Raw genomic sequence first — 19,127 nt, 5'->3', positions numbered from 1 at the left:
AAAATTCATCGATTATACATTTTAATAGTACATTGATTACAGAATCTTTTGGTACCAAGCAGACAACAGCGTACAAACTTTTTCATTTGCTATACATAAATTAAGGATGCGTCGCATAGGGTCAGCGGTAAAAAAGTATCGATTTCTAATATTTTAAGACGAGCCAAAAATTCATCGATTATACATTTTAATAGTACATTGATTATAGAATCGTTTGGTACCATGCAGACACCAGCGTACAAATTTTTTAATACGATAAACATAAAATAAGGATGCGTCGCACAGGGTCCGCGTCAAAAAAGTATGAATTTCTAATATTAATATCTATAATTATTAGTTAATTTTTATTTTCATCTCCATCCAAATAATTGCTCGTTTAGTTGGCCTATGATTTCGAATTTTGTGTTTACAATATACGAGCCTATTTATAAAATTTATATATATATATATATATATATTATATATATATAAATGATACAGGGCGTTTCAGAAGGAAATGGAGGAAATGGTTAGCATTCCAGTACTTGATTGTACACATTTTAAGCAAAAAAGTTTATATAATGTGTCTTATTCTGGACGGTTATAAAGATACAACGCGTTCAAGTTTAAGAACGAATACATTTATTAACTTAGTGGAACCAAATGCTATGAAACAATTATATTAAATTTTTGTATTTCATAGAATTTAGTTCTAATAAGTTAATGAATGTATTCATTCTTAAAACTGAATATGTTGTATCTTTCTAACCAGAATAGGACACATGTTTATATAAACTTTCTTGCTTAAAATAATATGTATAATCATGTCTTAGAATGCTGATCATATTTTTTTCCTGAAAATCCTGTGTATATATGTATATATATATTTTTTCTTATTTTGTTTAATCCTAACCGAATATAATTACTAATTACGCGCGCGAAGCGAAGTTATTATATTATTCTTTGATAATAAAATCTTAAAAATTGCAACGCAAGCATAAAAATTATTATTGCAATTAATGCATAAAGAAAATATATTAATTAATTATGCAATGCATAAAAATACTATATTTAAATCTTTAACAGAAAATGCGAACAACAAAATAGAATTTTCTACAGAATTTTTTGACCAAAATACCTACGCTTTCATTAGACTCACACACCTCTACATACATCTGCTATGCTGCGCGTCTCGCGCGGGACTGATCACCAGTCTCGCGTCTCGCGATCGAGATATCTCGCACGAGAATCAGTCTTGCGCTAGACGCGCAAGGTGACGGACGTATAGGTTGCGTTAATCTAATAGAGAGGATAGAAAGAGAGAGATGTCGGAACCGGTTCATTCTTGGCTGTGAAGTTGGCTTGCGCTGTTAGTTGGCGACACCGCTGCGCAGAGTCTTGTGGTCGGTGGTGGGGATTAGTCTCTCGCGAGACGTGCAGCGTGGTGAACATATGGGACGCGTTAGTCTAATGGAAGAGATAAAAAGAGAGAGATGTTTCGCCGAGTCCGGTTCACTCTTGGCTGTAAAGTTAGGTATCACCGTCAGGTGGCGACACGAACACCGCTGCTCGCTCTGCTCGCTCAGCGTCTTGCGGTCAGTCCAGTCGTCCAGTTCAGTCTAGTCTTACGCGACACGTGCAGCGCGGTGGATGTGTATTAGATGCGTTAGTCTAATGAAAGCGCAGATATTTTGATTTCAAAAGATTCTTTAGAAAATCCTATTTTTTGTTCCCTGTTAAAGATTTAAATATTATATTTGTATGCATTGCTTAATTAATTAATATATTTTTATGCATGCGTTGCAATTTTTGAGATTTTATTATCAAAGAATAATATAACTTCACTTCGCGCGCGTAATTATATTCGGTTAGATTAAACGAAATGAGGAAATAAAAATATATTATATATATATAGAAAGAGAGATATATGTATATACAAATATATGTATATTTAAAAATATATATACATATATATGTATATAAATGTGTACATAAATGTATATATATATATATATATATATATGTGTATATAATATATATACATATTCATATATATAGATATTCATATATATACATATTCATATATATACATATACATATATATACATATTCATATATGTATATACATATTCTGGTTTAAAGTATTATAACATATTATTTAAAACATAATATATTATTTTATTTTATTTTATTTTGGACAAACTGTTAAACTGCTAATTCTCGCGATGACAGCTGCTCAATGCTATAAGAATATGCTAATATGCTAATATGCTATATGAATATAACGCAGAACGCGAATCGAGACAGCTAATTAGCATCGCGTAAAAGCGACAATGTCAATAACATCCCTTTTTTAGAAAGGGATTCTAGGAAACCATCTCTAAATATTTCTTTAACTATTCAAAATTAATTCCAATTGTGACGTGTATTATTAAATATTTTGTGCGATATCTTCCTACAGAAGCATATTTTGATTCAGATAAAGTCAATAATATCTAAAAAAGAATTTAATTTTTCTCTTATCTCTAGAAAAACTGCTTATCTTAATTAGTATTTTTATACAAATAATATATATTTGTATTACCTGAAATTTTTAATAGACAGGAAAATGAAGTATATTTGTGTACGCAATGTGATAATAATTTCTACAAAGAATGCAATATTATTTATATGTATATTTTTCTTCAATCACACATTTACACTCGTGCAATCTACATGACTAATTACGCGCAGAAAATCATAAAATGTTGCTTTTTAAAGTTTATTGACCGCGCGACGAACCTCACAGTTTTGCCTGTAATCATAGAAAAATTTAGATAATATACTGCATGTTCATTATCTTTTGGTTTATCGCTATTTATCATACTGACCTGTATATGAAGAGCGACCACACCTTCCGACTCGTTTGATAAAATTTCAATGAGCGCACGACCATCCTTGTCAACCACCACCGACTTCCCAGTGCACTGTCCGTTTACAACGTTTCCAGTTATAACATCGCAATAAGTTCCGGCGGGCAATCCAGTTTGTAACGTTTCGCGAAGATCACCCCCGACAGTAAAGGCGACGAAGCCTTTACGACCGCGGGAGAAAGCAATCTGATTGTTTTCATCACTCCACCAGTTCTCCAATGGTTCATTGTTGACCAGATTACGGAATTGGACCATGTGATAGATCTGCGGCCATCTGTGTTCGCAGACCCAACCGTTGCTGCACTGACCATTGTCGATTTCAGGCGAAATGATGTCGCCATCCGAATTCGCCGGTGGTCCTTGACTGGGATCACTAAAGGCGTAGGAACTCATGACTCGAGGATGACCGTAAGGATGGGCAAGCATAAAGGCTACCGCCATCTGTGAATAATAAGAAATTTATATTATTAAAGCAATTATTATTTAAAGTAAAAAATCTCTTCATATTTGTAGATATTATTATTTCGAAGCATCAAACTCTACCTTGTATGGTTTCGGGTCCTTATGTGTTAGAATGGTGGATCCTCCGGCACCGTGACCTCTCTGATTATCATGATTGTCAACCATGACTAACGCATCGTCGGATGGTAGCAGTCTCCAAGCATTCGGATTGTTAAACGTTTCCAGTCTCGCCAATTTGTCCTGGCCACGGAACATACTGCCCAAAATTATTCCGTATTGAAACTCAATGACATTTGCAAATTTGTTGTACTCGAATTTGCTAACGGCCTCGCCACCGAGATCGATGACTTCTTGATAGATATAAGGTCGCGTATTCGATGGACATCCAGCTTCGGTAGACAAATTTTTTGTCTTGTTATAGATAACCTCAAGATCTTCTGGCCACATATGTTTAGCTGCGTCAATGCTACAAAAATATTAAAATAAAATACATATTTTTTTAGCACTTTGTATTATTAATAATAGTTGTAAACTATTATGCTACTGGAGTCTGTTTATTAGCAGAATTCTTGCAGACAAGCGCGCGATTTTGTAAAAAATTCTATTTATGATAGAAGAAAGATTCAAATTAATAATATAGAGAAAAGTAACGATATATTATTTTATAAGCAAAAAATTACAACATATTGGTTTTTGTAAATTATTATTAATATCCAAGAACTGTGTGTATTTGAGTTGTAATTAATTCGTGATTCTCAACAGGATCAACAGAATCACAAAATCGTAAAGTTGCTCCAAATAACGCGAGATTTTCCATACATTTTGCCGTTCTTACTGCATATATTATTGCAGATGGCTGCAAATTCCGAATAAATTTTATTTTGCAGGCGGGATCGGTAGCTAACACGGCTTTGGTTCAGAGGTTCAACATCTCAGATAGTTATTTCCACACCGAATCATGAAGAATCGCGGCTCGTTAATTAATTAACGCTATTCAATTAAAATGTTTATCGTTCGCGCCTGCGAACATCGCAAACTTCGTGGAATTTAATCGCATCCGCGATCATCTCTGTATTTGCTAAAAGCGCTCTTCTTGCTACCGTGTTGATGCAACACGGTGGCTTGTGCACCGAAGGTCGCATCATTTTCCACGGGTTGCAATAAACTTTGATTGCAACCCGTGGAAAATGATGCGACTGAGTAATGTTATTTATTTACGTTGTAATTTACTTGCGGATAACACGCGAAAGAAAGAGACAGAAATAGTTAGAGTAGAGAGAATTCATTTATTTACGAGCTATCGAGACTCCTATTAATTGACCAAGTTATTTAAAACGCTCGGACCCGGATTGCTGCATACATATTTATATTTGCTGAAAAGTATTTATTGCGATAGAATTTCTATTAATTACAATATCGTATATGAATATTATGAAAAAAAATAAATAACTAAATAAAATTACTGCTGTAATTATAAAACAAATACTTACGCGTAATTTGATAAATATAATAATTAACGCAAAATTTGCTACGAGACAGAATAAAATACGCTGTGCCAAAACAAACTTGTTTTTTTTTGTGCACGTATCGTGACTTTAATGCACGTTTGTACCTGTCAAGATTTCTTAATAACGCGCGATCAACGCCACATTCCTTTTCGAGATATGCGTGCAAGACATTCGCAATTTGCGGACGCAGGATGCGTAGCGCAGTCTCCGTAAAGACACGCATAACGTTATCATTCCCGACGCATATATCGCTCTTCCGCTTGTAAAGCCACCGGTTCGGGAGATGGTACGATTTCGCTGCGGGTTACAATTACGAGCGAGATGCATAATTAAAAGCTGATGTCCCTCATTTATTAATGCTACCAGACGAGTCGGGCCTCTGTCGCGCGGCACCACTCTCGTCCGGTTTAATGTTAAACATCATCAGTCTTCGGCGCATCCTTGATGCAAGAAGAAGAGAAAGAAAAAGAGAAAGAGAAACAGAGATGATACTGCAGAATGCATCTCGCGAGTTTACTTCGTATGGAGGTGAGAGAGGCAGGAGATTTTATGTCTCATTCGCATACATATATTGTGTATATATAAATATATGTATCTGTGGAAAAATGTGCATCGATCGTATGTTGATATTGCGTGCAGATATAAATTATCAATAAGCGCGATCGTTGTTACAAATGGCTTAATCAATATTATGTCTTTCCGCCTAATTGAGCTCCCCTAATTAGGCTAATTGCGAAAAATTGTGAATGATACGTTACTGTAAAATTCATTATCATCGAAAAGCATTATTATTGAAAAGCAGCCGATATCTCTTAAAATTCTTTTAATATTTTCCATGAATCAAATAATATTTATAAAAAAAAAATTAATCCGTCAATGATTCGTGATAAATAAAAAAATTATATTGCAAATCTATATAATTAAATATAGTTACCGTAAGCCAGCGACTCCACAATCGACGACAGCATTGAAAAATTCAATTATTTTACTTCGAACATATTCCTTGCTCTGATCGAGATCGTGAAGGCCGGACAATTCACAGTTTCGGACCTCGGTAGCATTGTTGTAATTCTGGATTTGGCATGGAGGTGTATGGAAGTCCTTTGAGGTGAATGGAACTCCCGGATAACTAAGGTTGTCTGGATCTGCTAAAGTGCCACCGGTACCATACGCGGGTTTTGCGTTTCCTGACATGTGATTAACGACTGTGTCGACGTATATCATCACACCGACCTTTTTACATCTCTCTACCATGTCCTCAAATTCGGATTCGTTTCCGGATCGACTAATAATCTTATAGGAGAGTGGCTGGTATCTCTCGTACCAGGGTCTGTTTTCTATTACGAGATACTCGTTTATAGGAGAAACCTACATTTATAGAAGAAATTTCGTTTTATAAGAGAAATGCAAATTCTTGTATTATACTTTTTTTTAGAGTATGTATTTATTAGTATATGACAGAGTACGTATAATGTATTTCATATTAGAAACAGCATTAACTCTAATTTCTTATTCATCTCTCAAACATATTTTATTGCAATATTTTATGTTAACATGCGAGAAGGATATTAACAAAAATAATTTTAATACATAAGGTAGAGATTAGATAATTTGCTGTTTATTTAATGAGGTTTATTCTCTGTTTCTCTGTTTACGTTTGATGTAATTTGTTTTCGAATTATTTGAGACAAAATACTCTCGCACCTATGCATTTCCAAGTTCATAAATGATTCGAAAAAATAAATTAAGAAAAATTTTAAAAGAGAGCACACACCTTGATACTGTTAAGAAAAAATAATATAAAAATGTTTATTTTTCTTACGTAAAAAAATATTCAAGTATCTTTTTAAATGAAAAATAAAAATGTTGACATATCTTACAAAATCTTCGCTTTTCAAATACTTTATCTTGATATTTTTATATATAGATTATTTAAAAGAATTCTTATATATATGTATATGTATAATATATTATAGAATATAATATTATTAACATAATATTTCATATATTATAAAAATAATTCCTGTTCATATATGTTCGTTATACATATTCATTATACATACTTGTACACCACCATAGCCTTTTGGACCAAGGAAATTCTCGCATTCTTTGGCGATGTCGTTGAATTTCCATTCGAACAAATGAACCATAGTTGTTCTGTCATCCACATAATGCGGATCTTTTTGGGCGAGTGCGATCGCCAGGACAGATGTAAAAGTTAAAATAAAGAATGACATGGCGACACCAAACTTAAGAGTCAACTGAATGCTTTCCACAGTCTGACTGTGGAATTTATAGTAAACTGTATTGCTCATAAAAATTTTCCGTTATATATGATTATCAAGGATGATAAATGATAGTGATGCGATACTATAATGCATGTCACTAGTTAATGTTATGTAGAATAAATCGATAATTGCATTACATTTGTCATTTTTTCAAGGAAGTGACATTAATTACTAATGATTAAGATGATTACGTTACAGGTAATTGATTATTTTATGATTAAATATTGAAAAATTAACGATACCACTCAACCGTACCGTATCATGCAAACTGTTTGGAAAATAGCGTCAACAAAACATATTTAAAATACATCGCATAAAATCTTTTTCATAAATATTAGTCAAATTTAAGTAGAATTTGGCCGATTTTCTACCTTTAAATTTTGTTCGTATAATATAATTGTGAAAATCTTTAATTCAATTGTATCTTTTTTTGATAGCGTCTGGTATGATCAGCTGTCTCTTTAAAAGGCCATTAACACTGACGCGACAGCTTCAATAGCATATGGCACGATTGATAAATCGGGACAGACTAAATCTCGTGATATTTCATATCATAAACATAATTGGGATGCTGGAAAGATAATTATTTGTGATGCGCCTACCACCTGACGCTCCTAACGAGTAGAGTCGATCAGGAAATAACAAGGTCGGCAGAGGCACGGGTGCGAAATGTCACGATAATGTTCATCGATCTTTTTGACGTAACAACCTTTCGCTTTTTATTTGAAATTATTTATCTGCGATTTATCATCTCGTTGACCGCTCAGCATTTGTCACGCGAGTCGCGCGAAAATATAATGGAGCAAGTACAATAGTGTAATCTATGTGTTCAGAGTGTATTGCGATGCAAAATTTGCATTTATATAAAAAAAATTATCATTGTGAAATCATTATCGTCGAAACAGCACGCATTAATAGTGGAACTTGCAAGCTTTTTGTAATTCTGAAAATTATATTATCTTTTTCTCTATCATCTGCATATCTAATTACGAACATCTACAGACGTTTAAAAATCATGAGGTAAAATAAAGGACTTTTTTGACATCACGTCTTTTTTTTATTTATACTTGGACTGATTTGGCTACGATATATCACAGTAGATAGATCGAACTTTAAATAGAATTATATCGATCGCCAGCGAAAACTATCGGTTTGAATTTTACACAATTTCATAAAACTCTGTTTCTCTTTCTTCCTGTTATAGCTTTAATTTTTGAGATGAAAGAATAACATATATATGGCATATCTTTTATGGGATATATATACCTTGCTAAAAAAGGGAAAGGTATATGTACAAAATTAGACTAAATATTTCTTAATTAATATATAAGATTTAAACTAAAATTACAACATACAATATTACATGTTATCAAATCTGTATTAAACGAAGAGACTTTCTTTTATGTGTGCGTTATTATTATAAAATTAAAATAGATATGGAAGACCAATGATGATTATATTGAATTTGATTAAACAGGTAATATAAATCGGTATGATCGTCGAAGAGTAGCAAAATTATATAAATAAATCATTGAATTAACACGCTTACTATCACTAATTTTTAAATTTATTTTTGCCAGAAACATTTCATTTTCGTTTTCTTAAAAAGTGATTTTAGCGAGATAAAATCATCGAGAGAGATAGGATATACAAAATTTTGGGCGCTTTTGTTAGAAATGTTAGTGGCACAAGCGCAAAATAGTTGGACGCGCCTGCGCGTCGGTGACAGTGAACATGTTAATTAGCTTTAATCGAAGTCACCTTAAACGAGCGAAAATAATATTTGCACGATATACTTCGTGTTACATATTCAGCTCGACTGTATTATCGATTAACATTATGACGAAGAGCTCGCGCCATTAGGTCAACGATATATTATATATTATATATATATATATATATATTTTTCTTTTACATATATATCTTACGTATAAAACAATAGAAATATCGCTGCGCGCACAAACAGACAACGGTACGTAACAGATAAATGTGTCCACACTCATAAACATGTCACTGACACCTACTCATCAAAGCTGCAAATATGCAATAGTAATGAAACATTACCAATGGTGACAAACACAGCTGCGTTTAATGTTTTACACTTAACTGTAAATGTTATGTCATTGCAGTTTGATTTATGTTCTGTATTAAACTTCGCTTAAAAATTAAAGTGCTTTTATATAATCTCTCTGTCGGACTGATTTTTAAACGTTGTTATCAAGGTCAACGCGTGTACGTGTAACCTTTAGTGCATTTTTTTTATTTACAACGGACTGAAGTATAAATTACTGTATATAGTCGCATGCAATTACATCTAATTAAACACTACGACAATAGCATTCGTTTTAGCGAAATTGATCTGGCGAGTATTCAGACTTCTGTTGCTTATTCGGACCATAGCTTTGCTACGATCTCTGGTTTCTGATTATTGATGGTGCAATTAAAAAAAAAAAAAAAAAAAAAATGAATTTCTTATCTTGAGTACTAATGTCTAGGAAAGCGCCTATGGCAACATCGAGCTCCATCCAGTAGTCATTCGTTAGTGTCAAATCGCCGTCCACGTTATCCAGAAATGATACGGAATTTATTCTGAAACTTGGCTATCAAATAGTATCAGATCTACTTTTTTAACAAGCGTATATATATATAGTATTTCTCTGAGATCGTTATTGTAACCACACTGGATATGTCCTATTAGTAAAAAGTTCGACAATAATGCGGTATCGTTGATTAATAATAAAAATGTTGAACGGAATAAGAATTCAGTAAGAATAAATGAAAAGTGTAGTATAAGAATGATATGACATTTTATGTAATTTATGACAAATAATTAGAGAGACAAAATATAATATAATTGTAAAATAATAATAAATTATGTGTGAATGAATATAAAAAATAATAAATAATAAATAAATAATAAAATAATATATAACAAAAATGCATTTCTCTAGACAAATATATGTATATCTCATTCCGAGATATCTCTTCATTAATTTATTTTCTCGCGAGGATGCATTCGATTTGATTGAACGATACTATCGAGTGCCAGTCAACGATAGAGAAAGCGTGACGAACGAAGCGACGGATGCATTTTCGTTTACATTGCACATATTTACGCATTTTTGCACATTTTTACGTTTAACAGATACATATTTTTTTTTCTTTCGCAACAATATAACACGAGCGCGATTGTCATATTCCACGACTGGTGGACAATCGAGCCTAATGGAATCTCTCGATTTATTACATATCTAGAAATAGCAACGCTCATCTCCACGGCCGACGAAACGCGACATCCTGATAACACCTTTAAAGCATCGCTTGCCTCGTGGAAATCGAGAAGCAGCTGAATGTATATGCGCACGATGTTGTTAATAGCGCACTTCTGCATCGACATTAGAACGTTAAGAGATTAACACATAGTCGATGCTTCCTTAAGACATAAAGGATAATTCCGCGGAGCGCTGACACGCGCCTTAATATATCTTTCAACATGGATGGAAAAATCGTAGAGCCGTGTAAACGCGAGGTCGTTCAAACATCCAGACGAAAGCGACGAAACGAATCATCGGAATTTAGAATATGTGCGTTTTGTACATCCAGACTAGATTCGCGCGGCCCTCGTGCCTCAGCACTATCCTGATGTAAAGTCCACCCACCGCCTCGAGCGATCGAACTTCCGGCTGCTCCTGCTGTGGTTGCTCTTGCTGTTGCTGCAATTCTCTGAACCGTTGTAGCTGCGATTCCTCCTTTCGTCGTTGCATTTTTTCATCTTCTTTTTGCGCTGGCGTCTCTATTTTCCCCTGTGTCGGTTCCGTTTCCTCTTCCTGTTTACGCAATCGCTCTTGCTCAGTATTTTGCAGCGGTTGCGATGGTCTATCTTTCTGTTCTTGCGACTGCTTATCATCCTCTTCACCTTTCAATGGACGTACTTGTTGTTGTTCTTTTTCTTCTTCTTTTTCCTTTGGCTGCGTAATCGGTTGCTCTTCTTGTTCTGTCTCAAGTTTTTTTCGTAATTTATGCTCATCTTCTTCCAACTTCCGTTGCAATTGTTGCTCTTCTTGTTCCAGTTTTTGCTGCAACACCGGCTCTTCTCGTTCTAGTTTACGTTGCAGCTGCTGCTCCTCCTGTTCCATCTTTCGTCGCTGCTTCTGCTCTTCCTGCTCCAGTTTACGCTGCAGTTGCTGTTGCTCTTGTTGAAGCTTCCGTTGTTCCCTGTCCTTCTCTATCTTCTGGCGTACTTGCTGCTGCAGATGACCCGGCTCTTTTCGTTGCGCATCTTCCTGCTTTTGTTCCTGCTGATGCTGGGATTCTTGCGATCGTGGTTCTTGCTCCACTTGGACCTGAACCTGAAGCTGAAACTCCTTTTGCTCCTTTCCTCGTGCGACAATATCGTCTGTCGGCGCCGCTTCTTCGTTGGGGCCGCAAATATCCTCGTTTCGTCGAGGCTCGTCCGAAACGGCCGCGATTAATGCGGCCGTGGCCAGAGGTTAGTTGCTACCAGAGTGCTGTTTCTGATCCGATCCGGCGTCGGAGCCGCTCGAGCTCAAGGTCGTGTTGCTGCCGTACGGATCCAGCGACGACTGGACCGACATACTGCGACCCTGTCTTCTCACTCTGTGGGGGGAGAGTTTCCTGGGGTCAATACTGGTTGGGTCTGCCTGCAACAAATTCCCTCATAAAGCAACTGATCGCAACTGATGCATCGTGAGTGAGAGTTTTTATAATGCGAGTTAATTACGAGTCAAAAAATATTTTCTTGTAATTTAAAATAGAGTATATGGAAAAGCAACGCGCACCTGATAAGCCAATGCGTTCATGATGATTTCCGGCGGTACTAATCCCAACGGGTTCACCTCTTGCATCAATACAGTAGCCGGGATCTTGTGAAACTGGATATACTCGATAAAGTTACCTATCACGTCTTTCAATGGTGTATTTTGATTGCTGTCGCAATATTTTTTACTCCACATTAACGCCGCCTAAAAGTAAAGTTAATTAGTTTTGACGAAAATGTTCTGCAAGAAGAATTGAGATAAATGTCATGTGTTTAATTTGTTAGACTTACTTGAAATTTCGTAAATTCATCCGCTCGTAGTTCTTCTCTGGCAAGTATTAATCGGACAACGTGTTGCGGCAGTAAAGTGAACGATCCCAGATTCAATACTTCGTTGCCGTGTTCATCGACAAACTCCAGTACCTTGAGTTTAATAACAGTATGCAATAATAATATAATGCAATATTTTATATATGCAATATATTATTCAATATAATAATATATATGCAAAGCTATATATATGTGTGTGTGTGTATGTATGTGTATATTTTTTTTATTTTTATATCAAAATTGCATTTTGCATAATATCAGCACAATTTTGCTTACTTATATTAATTTGCATATTTAATTGAGACCATAAAAATAATGAAAATATGCGTGTAGTATCAAAATTTTATTCCTTATATTTAATATGTGTCAACTAACAAAATAGTCTTGTGTAATTCTTTATGAATCACAAAGATATTTTTTACAAAGTACACTCTTAGGAAAACAAAATTAATAATAATGGAAAATAACCATTAAAACTATTAGAATTATTTCTAAGCTTTTACTTTTATTTTAATTTTTCTATATGTAGGATTCTGACTCTATTAATAAATATATACCTACTTGTGTATTAATGTCACGTATTTATAAAGATACTTAAATTCATTGAAGTTCACAATATATTGAGAACTATGCAATTGCATATGAGTTTACCTTTTGTACCAAAGATTTCGTGCATTTATACTGAATATAACGCTCTGCTGATGCTAACAAAGCGCAGACCGTATCGACGGTTATACAGCATTGAACGAAACCAGCACAGGCTCGTCTAAGCTCGTCCAATCCGTAATAATCGGCGGCATTCATAACACCTGTGGACATAAATTATTATCAGGCGTCGTTTATAAATCACCGATTAATTTCGAAGATAAAATATACTCGACTCTTTTTTTTTGGTATACAAAATTATCTTATAAATTTCCACTTTCTACATATTTAGATCCAAAATATCCGATAAGATATAATGATAGAAAATAGTAATGATTAATCTCTCTCTATACGGCAAATAATAGACATTCTAATTGGCTTGTTAGGCTTACTATATAATGAATTGATTACCAAGCAAAGTCCTAGGCTGTAATGTCACACATCCCGTGTGAATGTATTCGATCAGCTGCCGGAAGACATCGGGCTCGAATTCCTCGATAATCAGCGTATGATGCTGATTTGATTGCGGCTACGATACAAAAGTAAAAAATGCAAATATCTAAATGAAGAAATAAGAAAGATTGAGAAGCTTAAATCCCGTGCTAAGCAACTTGCATGGAATTTCGTAAGGACTACCGTAATAGTAAATCAAATTTACTAATTATATATATAGTGGAAAGTGAGATATTAGCGAGGAGACATTATAATATTTTTGCAAAATTAAATTTTTGGTGCCACAAACTACTGTGCATTTAACAGTAATAAGTAAAAGAGTATATCGTCTAACTAAGTAAATTGATCGAACCAGCGAACATATGTATACAGGTGTGTACTATTGCTTTTTAAATAAATTTAGATTTTCTACTTTTTAAATAAATTTACATTTATCTTTTCAATCACAGCGCTGAAAATTATATTATCCAAAATCTATACAATAATGTCAATAATAATCACAATTCGTTCGCTTGGTTGATTTATAAAAATGAATTATCTTCAGTATATGATCAAACATAGTGAATACACTGTAATCGTGCCAATCTACAACTACAGTGGATTTGGTGATTACAATAATATAATTCAATCACTCATGCAGAAGTTTAAAGTACGGAATTAATCGTATGAATTTTATTAGATATTCAAGCACTCTTGATGATTGTTTCTCTTTGACGCATAAAAGAACAACCAAAATGAGAGTGTTCAATTAAATAGAAAGTCAAGCTGGCAAACATTGACTTGTCAACATAAAAATCTTAAATAGTCTCCTCTATAGTAGTTTGTAAAGAGAATCAGCGAATATAAAATTATGGATAAGATAGAATCGTGATCAAAATGCAATGAACAGAGAATTGCAATGGAAAAAAAGGGAGCGAGAGATAGAGAGACATCGATATGGATTATAGAAATAGAACGGGAAATGACATAGGGAAATAGAATAGGATTCGGATCCGTGTATAAAATTGTACGTAAAAGTGACGTTCAAAGTACCTCTTGGATGGGGGCCAGTTGCTGCGTGAACCCTGACCGCTACACGACATATACAAATGCACGCTTACTATTTCTATCCTGATAATATTCATTTCGGATTGATCGGCCACGATAAATATGCAAGTGTCCCCAAAAAGAAGCGGAGAAATTGTCGCTTCATCAAAGTACATTTAAATTTTGACTAACATAAGTGAGAGAGATGTAAATAATTATACTATATATTATATATTAATTAGTAGATTAGTAGATTAACAAAATTTAGAACAATAAATTTCTTTTTAGTTAAATTAAATTATAATTTAATATAAATTTTAATTTAAATAATTTAATTTAAAATTATTCAAAATAAATGCATTAATATAAATAATTATTGAGGCGCCTTGTATATTACACGTATTCGCCTGTCATATCTGAGAAATTGTCCATATTTATATGCATGTGTTATTTACAAAACGATTATCGTCTCCTGAACTTTGCAATTAATATATACGCATATAATAACACGCATATAATAACACGCATATTGATTTTAAGAAAAAAATAAAAACTATTCAATAAATAAATATATACATACGTACATATATGTATATATAAAATATTAAAGAAGATTTAAATACAGTTTAAAGAAAGACCTATTTTTTTTCTTTATATTATGAAGTACGACATATTACGCGTTGCTGCAACGCAATCAGATTATTAGTGAAAAAATTATGTATTATCTTTTGTGTTAAGTACCTGTTGTGCTGCGTTCTGCAAATTCAACAACGGCTCGGAGCTACGCTTGAGGAAAAGTCGAATCTTGTTTTCTCGTGCCGGCGGTTCTTTTTTGCGTTGCGGACTCGGAGTTTGATATAACATTTTATGAAAGACTCTGTAGAAATTGTAGAAAAAAATCGCCATCACTCGCTGATATGTTATCATTTTATATTAGTTGAAGACTATTTCTTACAAACCTGCTTCTGGCCGCAAGCACAGCCTTCACAGCGCAAACGGGCTCTCTGGTATCACCGACGAGGAATGTCACGTCACAGAGTTCCGGCATACTCGCCAAGAACTTCATGTCTTCGGCCAGGCCGGTTTTATTCTCGAAAGTCGAGTAATCCGATTCATCGGCTACTCCTGATCCTGAAGCCTCTGGCATTGGGCCCATATCTTCTTCCTATTTTTTTCCGAAAAGAAAATAAGTAAGAAAAATTATTTGTAATTATTTATTCTTGCCAATTATTTAATTCCGTAAATATATACATATATTATTTATCGTATAAAAATTGTTTCCATCATGATAAGTATTAACATTTACATTTATTTATCCATAATATAAAATAACAATGTTTACAAGTGAAAAATTTATTGAATAATTATTACGTACACAAGTAGTGCGCAGGCTTCGATAAAAATATCATGGCCTTTTAATACATTACATATGAAGGGAGAATGCATAAAAAATGACGCTTTCATCTGTAAACTATTATTCAAAACAACAATCTCTTTATCGCTTTATTTACTTTACACCTTTGTGGAATAATAAATTATGTCTGTATTATTAAACATATTTCCAGAACATTTAATGAGTTGTAGGTGTTCACTTTATATTTCTTATACGTTATTAACATATTGCTCGAAAAATCTTCATATTGGAAATTTTGTTAAAGCTGTAAAGTATAAGCGTTTTTTATCAAGGAGAAAAATCTGCAAACTTGCCGATAAAGTCTTTCTTCTTGAGCAGGTGTACTATGCCTTATATAACGCGAGTATTATTTGCGACGTAGTTGGTATACTTGGTAAAAGAAAAGTTTATTATCAGGTTTACAAAAATAACGCGCATATACTTCGATTCAATTTGTTAATCCTGTCAATAATACGTTCTACATTGCACTATCTATTGCCGTCACTTTTCAAACAATTGAAACAAATAATGAATGTCTGCAAGAAACATATGTCGAGAAAACTTATTATTCACAATATAATATATTAAGTATGCACTTGTAATATATACCTCTTTTTTCAATTTTATTTTTGTTATCGTACAATATTATTTTTGTCAATATCAAAAACATGGATATAGGTATTTCATTACATTGAAATATCAAATTTAATTCTTTCTATACTAAGAAAAAAAAGATGATTCGATATTTTATATAAATTAAACCTGCAATAATTGTCAAAATTATAATTAGAGAGACTAAAATATTTAAATAATTTTTATTATTATCTACAATTATAAAATTATTTTGCTTAATAATAATTAAATGTTTTAAGTAATTATGTACAATTGTAAATAACAAAGAATGATGAGAAGAAAACAGCGACGAATATTCAAGAATAAAGTAAATAGGAAAAGTATTCCGATATGAAGCGAAGTGTGTTACCTGTTGCTTTGGTCCCGGAGCCTCTTCGCTTGCCGGGCTGCTTTTGCCCCGAAAAAACACTTTTAACTCACTTCTCGAATATTGTTGGTGAAATCAGTCGGTCGTTAGCTAAATCGAACACGCAAGGGAAGAAAATGAGAAATTAATCACTAATGCAAAAGGTATAAAAACTCGTAGCAAAAATAAATGAATCGTTTAATATTAAATCATCATAAGGGTGAAACATATTTCCTCTCTCATTAATATTACATAAATTATATATAATTACGTTTTAATTGAGCACATAACAACATAATTTCACAAACTGGGAAGCACAATTGTGAATACTGTGTTTTTTTAAAATTAAAACGTAAAATATACAGACATTCGAGTAACGATTTACTTGACGACATCAAAATAATATGAGATAGAAATTAATGTAAATTACACCGGATTTTATCAAGATATTTCGAGATCGTGATGGCAAATACCTAGAGATCTGCTGTATCGGAGCTTGGGATGCAATTGACGTGGTGGGATTGATCACGGAGCTTTCCAGCGAGCGGAATAAAGCTCTTCGGAATGAACGCTATCACTTTGTCGCGGAAGAGAAACGATTTGGATCGTAGAAGACGATGTATGTAAACGTCTGTTCCGGCTGTCGTCTTCGTGCTCGATTCGAGAAGGTCTGGACGCGTCGGAGATTGGATTCGTGAATGGGTATATGATCAGAGAGAGAGCACAGGGCGAAGTCTCCAGACGAGCAAAGAACCGGACAGACGCAGAACTTCCTGTCGACGAGGCATTGTCGGGGTAGCCTGCGGCGCCTGCGTCATGTTAGGGTGCCGACAACGCCCGCTTCTACGCCGGCTCGACCCGGAGAACCTTCCCCCAATCGAACAGGACAGTTTCAAGTGAAATGGATATCCTTGGGTCGAGTGATTGATTAAATATCGCTTAATACGCACAAGATTTGTTAGACTTTCATTTTTATATTTATATCATTATTTTCAATTTTTATATACTAATATAATTAACATTTAAGTTTAAATATATAATATTTAATATTTTTAATAATATATAATATTTTTAAATATATAAATTTTATATTAATTATATTGAAATTTCCTTTAATGGAATATGGACCGATACATGTCTTGTATAATATTCTATATAATTATGTATATTTATATTATTTATATATGATACATTTTTAAGGTACATAGAATCTTATGGCTTTGATTATTTTTTTTTAATTTTTCTATGAAGAATAATAATATTTAGCATAGTTCATCAAGAATAAAATATAAAAATCCTAAAAAATCTCCGCAAAATTATATTATTCCATTACTCGAAGAATTTTTCAACCATCTGTTTTTCAGATATTAATATTTTAAATATCGCTCATGCACTTTTTGATTAGTATTTTTGGTACTTTATAAGCGAGCAATGAAAGCGAAGGTAATATGAACTTTACTGTGATAAATCCAGGTCAAGCTCAAAACTTTGACACTGTAGAATCATTCATATCGTTGAAAAATCTTTTGTCTCTCTTCATGGGACTACGCTATCTTTTTCTCTTAATCAATATGACTCGGCATCGCAACAAGTTGGAGCCAAAAATTAATCGCTTATATATTTCGATAATACATTTCGATTTATATTTCGATAATACATTGTTTGCAGAATATTTTGGTACCAAGCAGACACCAGCGTACAAATTCTTTTATTTATTATACATAATTTATGTGTGCGCCGTATAAGGTCCGCGGCGACAAAGTATCGATTTTAAATATTATAAGGTGAGCCAAAAATTAATTTATTATATGTTTTGATAGTACATTGTTTGCAGAAAATTTTGGTACCAAGCAGACCACAGCGTACAAATTTTTTCTATTTAATACACATAATTTATGTATGCGCAGTATAGGGTCCGCGGCAACAAAGTATCGATTTTAAATATTTTAAGGCGAACCAAAAATTTTACATTCTTACTTTGCGCATAATAAAATTATGATATATAAAGTGCGTGTTATTTTTTATTTTATTTGACTTGCATTTATGATTTTATGCTAATGATTAAATCACTAGCGGATCCTGACGTCGATAATGGGGGGGGGGGGGTTTGCAAAATTATTTTATTTAATATTTTTGCTTTCATTTTATTTTAGCTTTTATTCCAGGATCAACGACGTCGATAGCTCTATAATGTTTGTTTTTCTTTATTTATATTTTTTAAACAAATTCAGCAAAACTGTTTCTTTTAATTTGCAGGGGGGGGTTAAATCCCCCCCCCCCCCCACGATCCGCCAGTATATATATATATATATATATATATATATATATATATATATTATATAGAAATAAAGAATTTCGCCTAACTATTTTGGTGC

General features: G+C 33.3%; 2 protein-coding genes across 2 annotated transcripts; both read right to left on the bottom strand.

The window, feature by feature from the left end:
* Positions 1–2,634: 2,634 nt before the first annotated feature.
* Positions 2,635–7,151, bottom strand: LOC145948862 (alpha-amylase-like). Its single transcript, XM_083058409.1, has 5 exons — positions 6,925–7,151; positions 5,796–6,229; positions 3,435–3,819; positions 2,850–3,332; positions 2,635–2,773 (listed from the first exon to the last, which is right to left on the bottom strand). Exons 1-5 carry the CDS (start codon positions 7,096–7,098, stop codon positions 2,762–2,764), a joined length of 1,488 nt encoding a protein of 495 aa, XP_082914535.1. The 5' UTR covers positions 7,099–7,151; the 3' UTR covers positions 2,635–2,761.
* An 860-nt stretch (positions 7,152–8,011) lies between these two features.
* On the bottom strand, positions 8,012–17,524 carry LOC145948864 (uncharacterized). Its single transcript, XM_083058410.1, is given in 10 exon segments — positions 8,012–11,810; positions 11,949–12,131; positions 12,218–12,349; positions 12,908–13,065; positions 13,313–13,430; positions 14,387–14,425; positions 15,122–15,257; positions 15,340–15,545; positions 16,756–16,863; positions 17,226–17,524. Coding segments are annotated over 8 exon segments (2,049 nt in total). The 5' UTR covers positions 15,537–15,545; positions 16,756–16,863; positions 17,226–17,524; the 3' UTR covers positions 8,012–10,724.
* Between the last annotated feature and the right edge of the window lie 1,603 nt (positions 17,525–19,127).

This window comes from Prenolepis imparis, unplaced genomic scaffold (assembly GCF_030444845.1).
Source record: "Prenolepis imparis isolate NDT839.2.m4 unplaced genomic scaffold, iyPreImpa1.0 SCAF_2, whole genome shotgun sequence".
NCBI classification, from domain to species: Eukaryota; Metazoa; Arthropoda; class Insecta; order Hymenoptera; family Formicidae; genus Prenolepis; species Prenolepis imparis.
The sequence above is the reverse complement of the archived record's forward strand: the minus strand, read 5'-3'. Positions and strand labels throughout refer to the sequence as shown.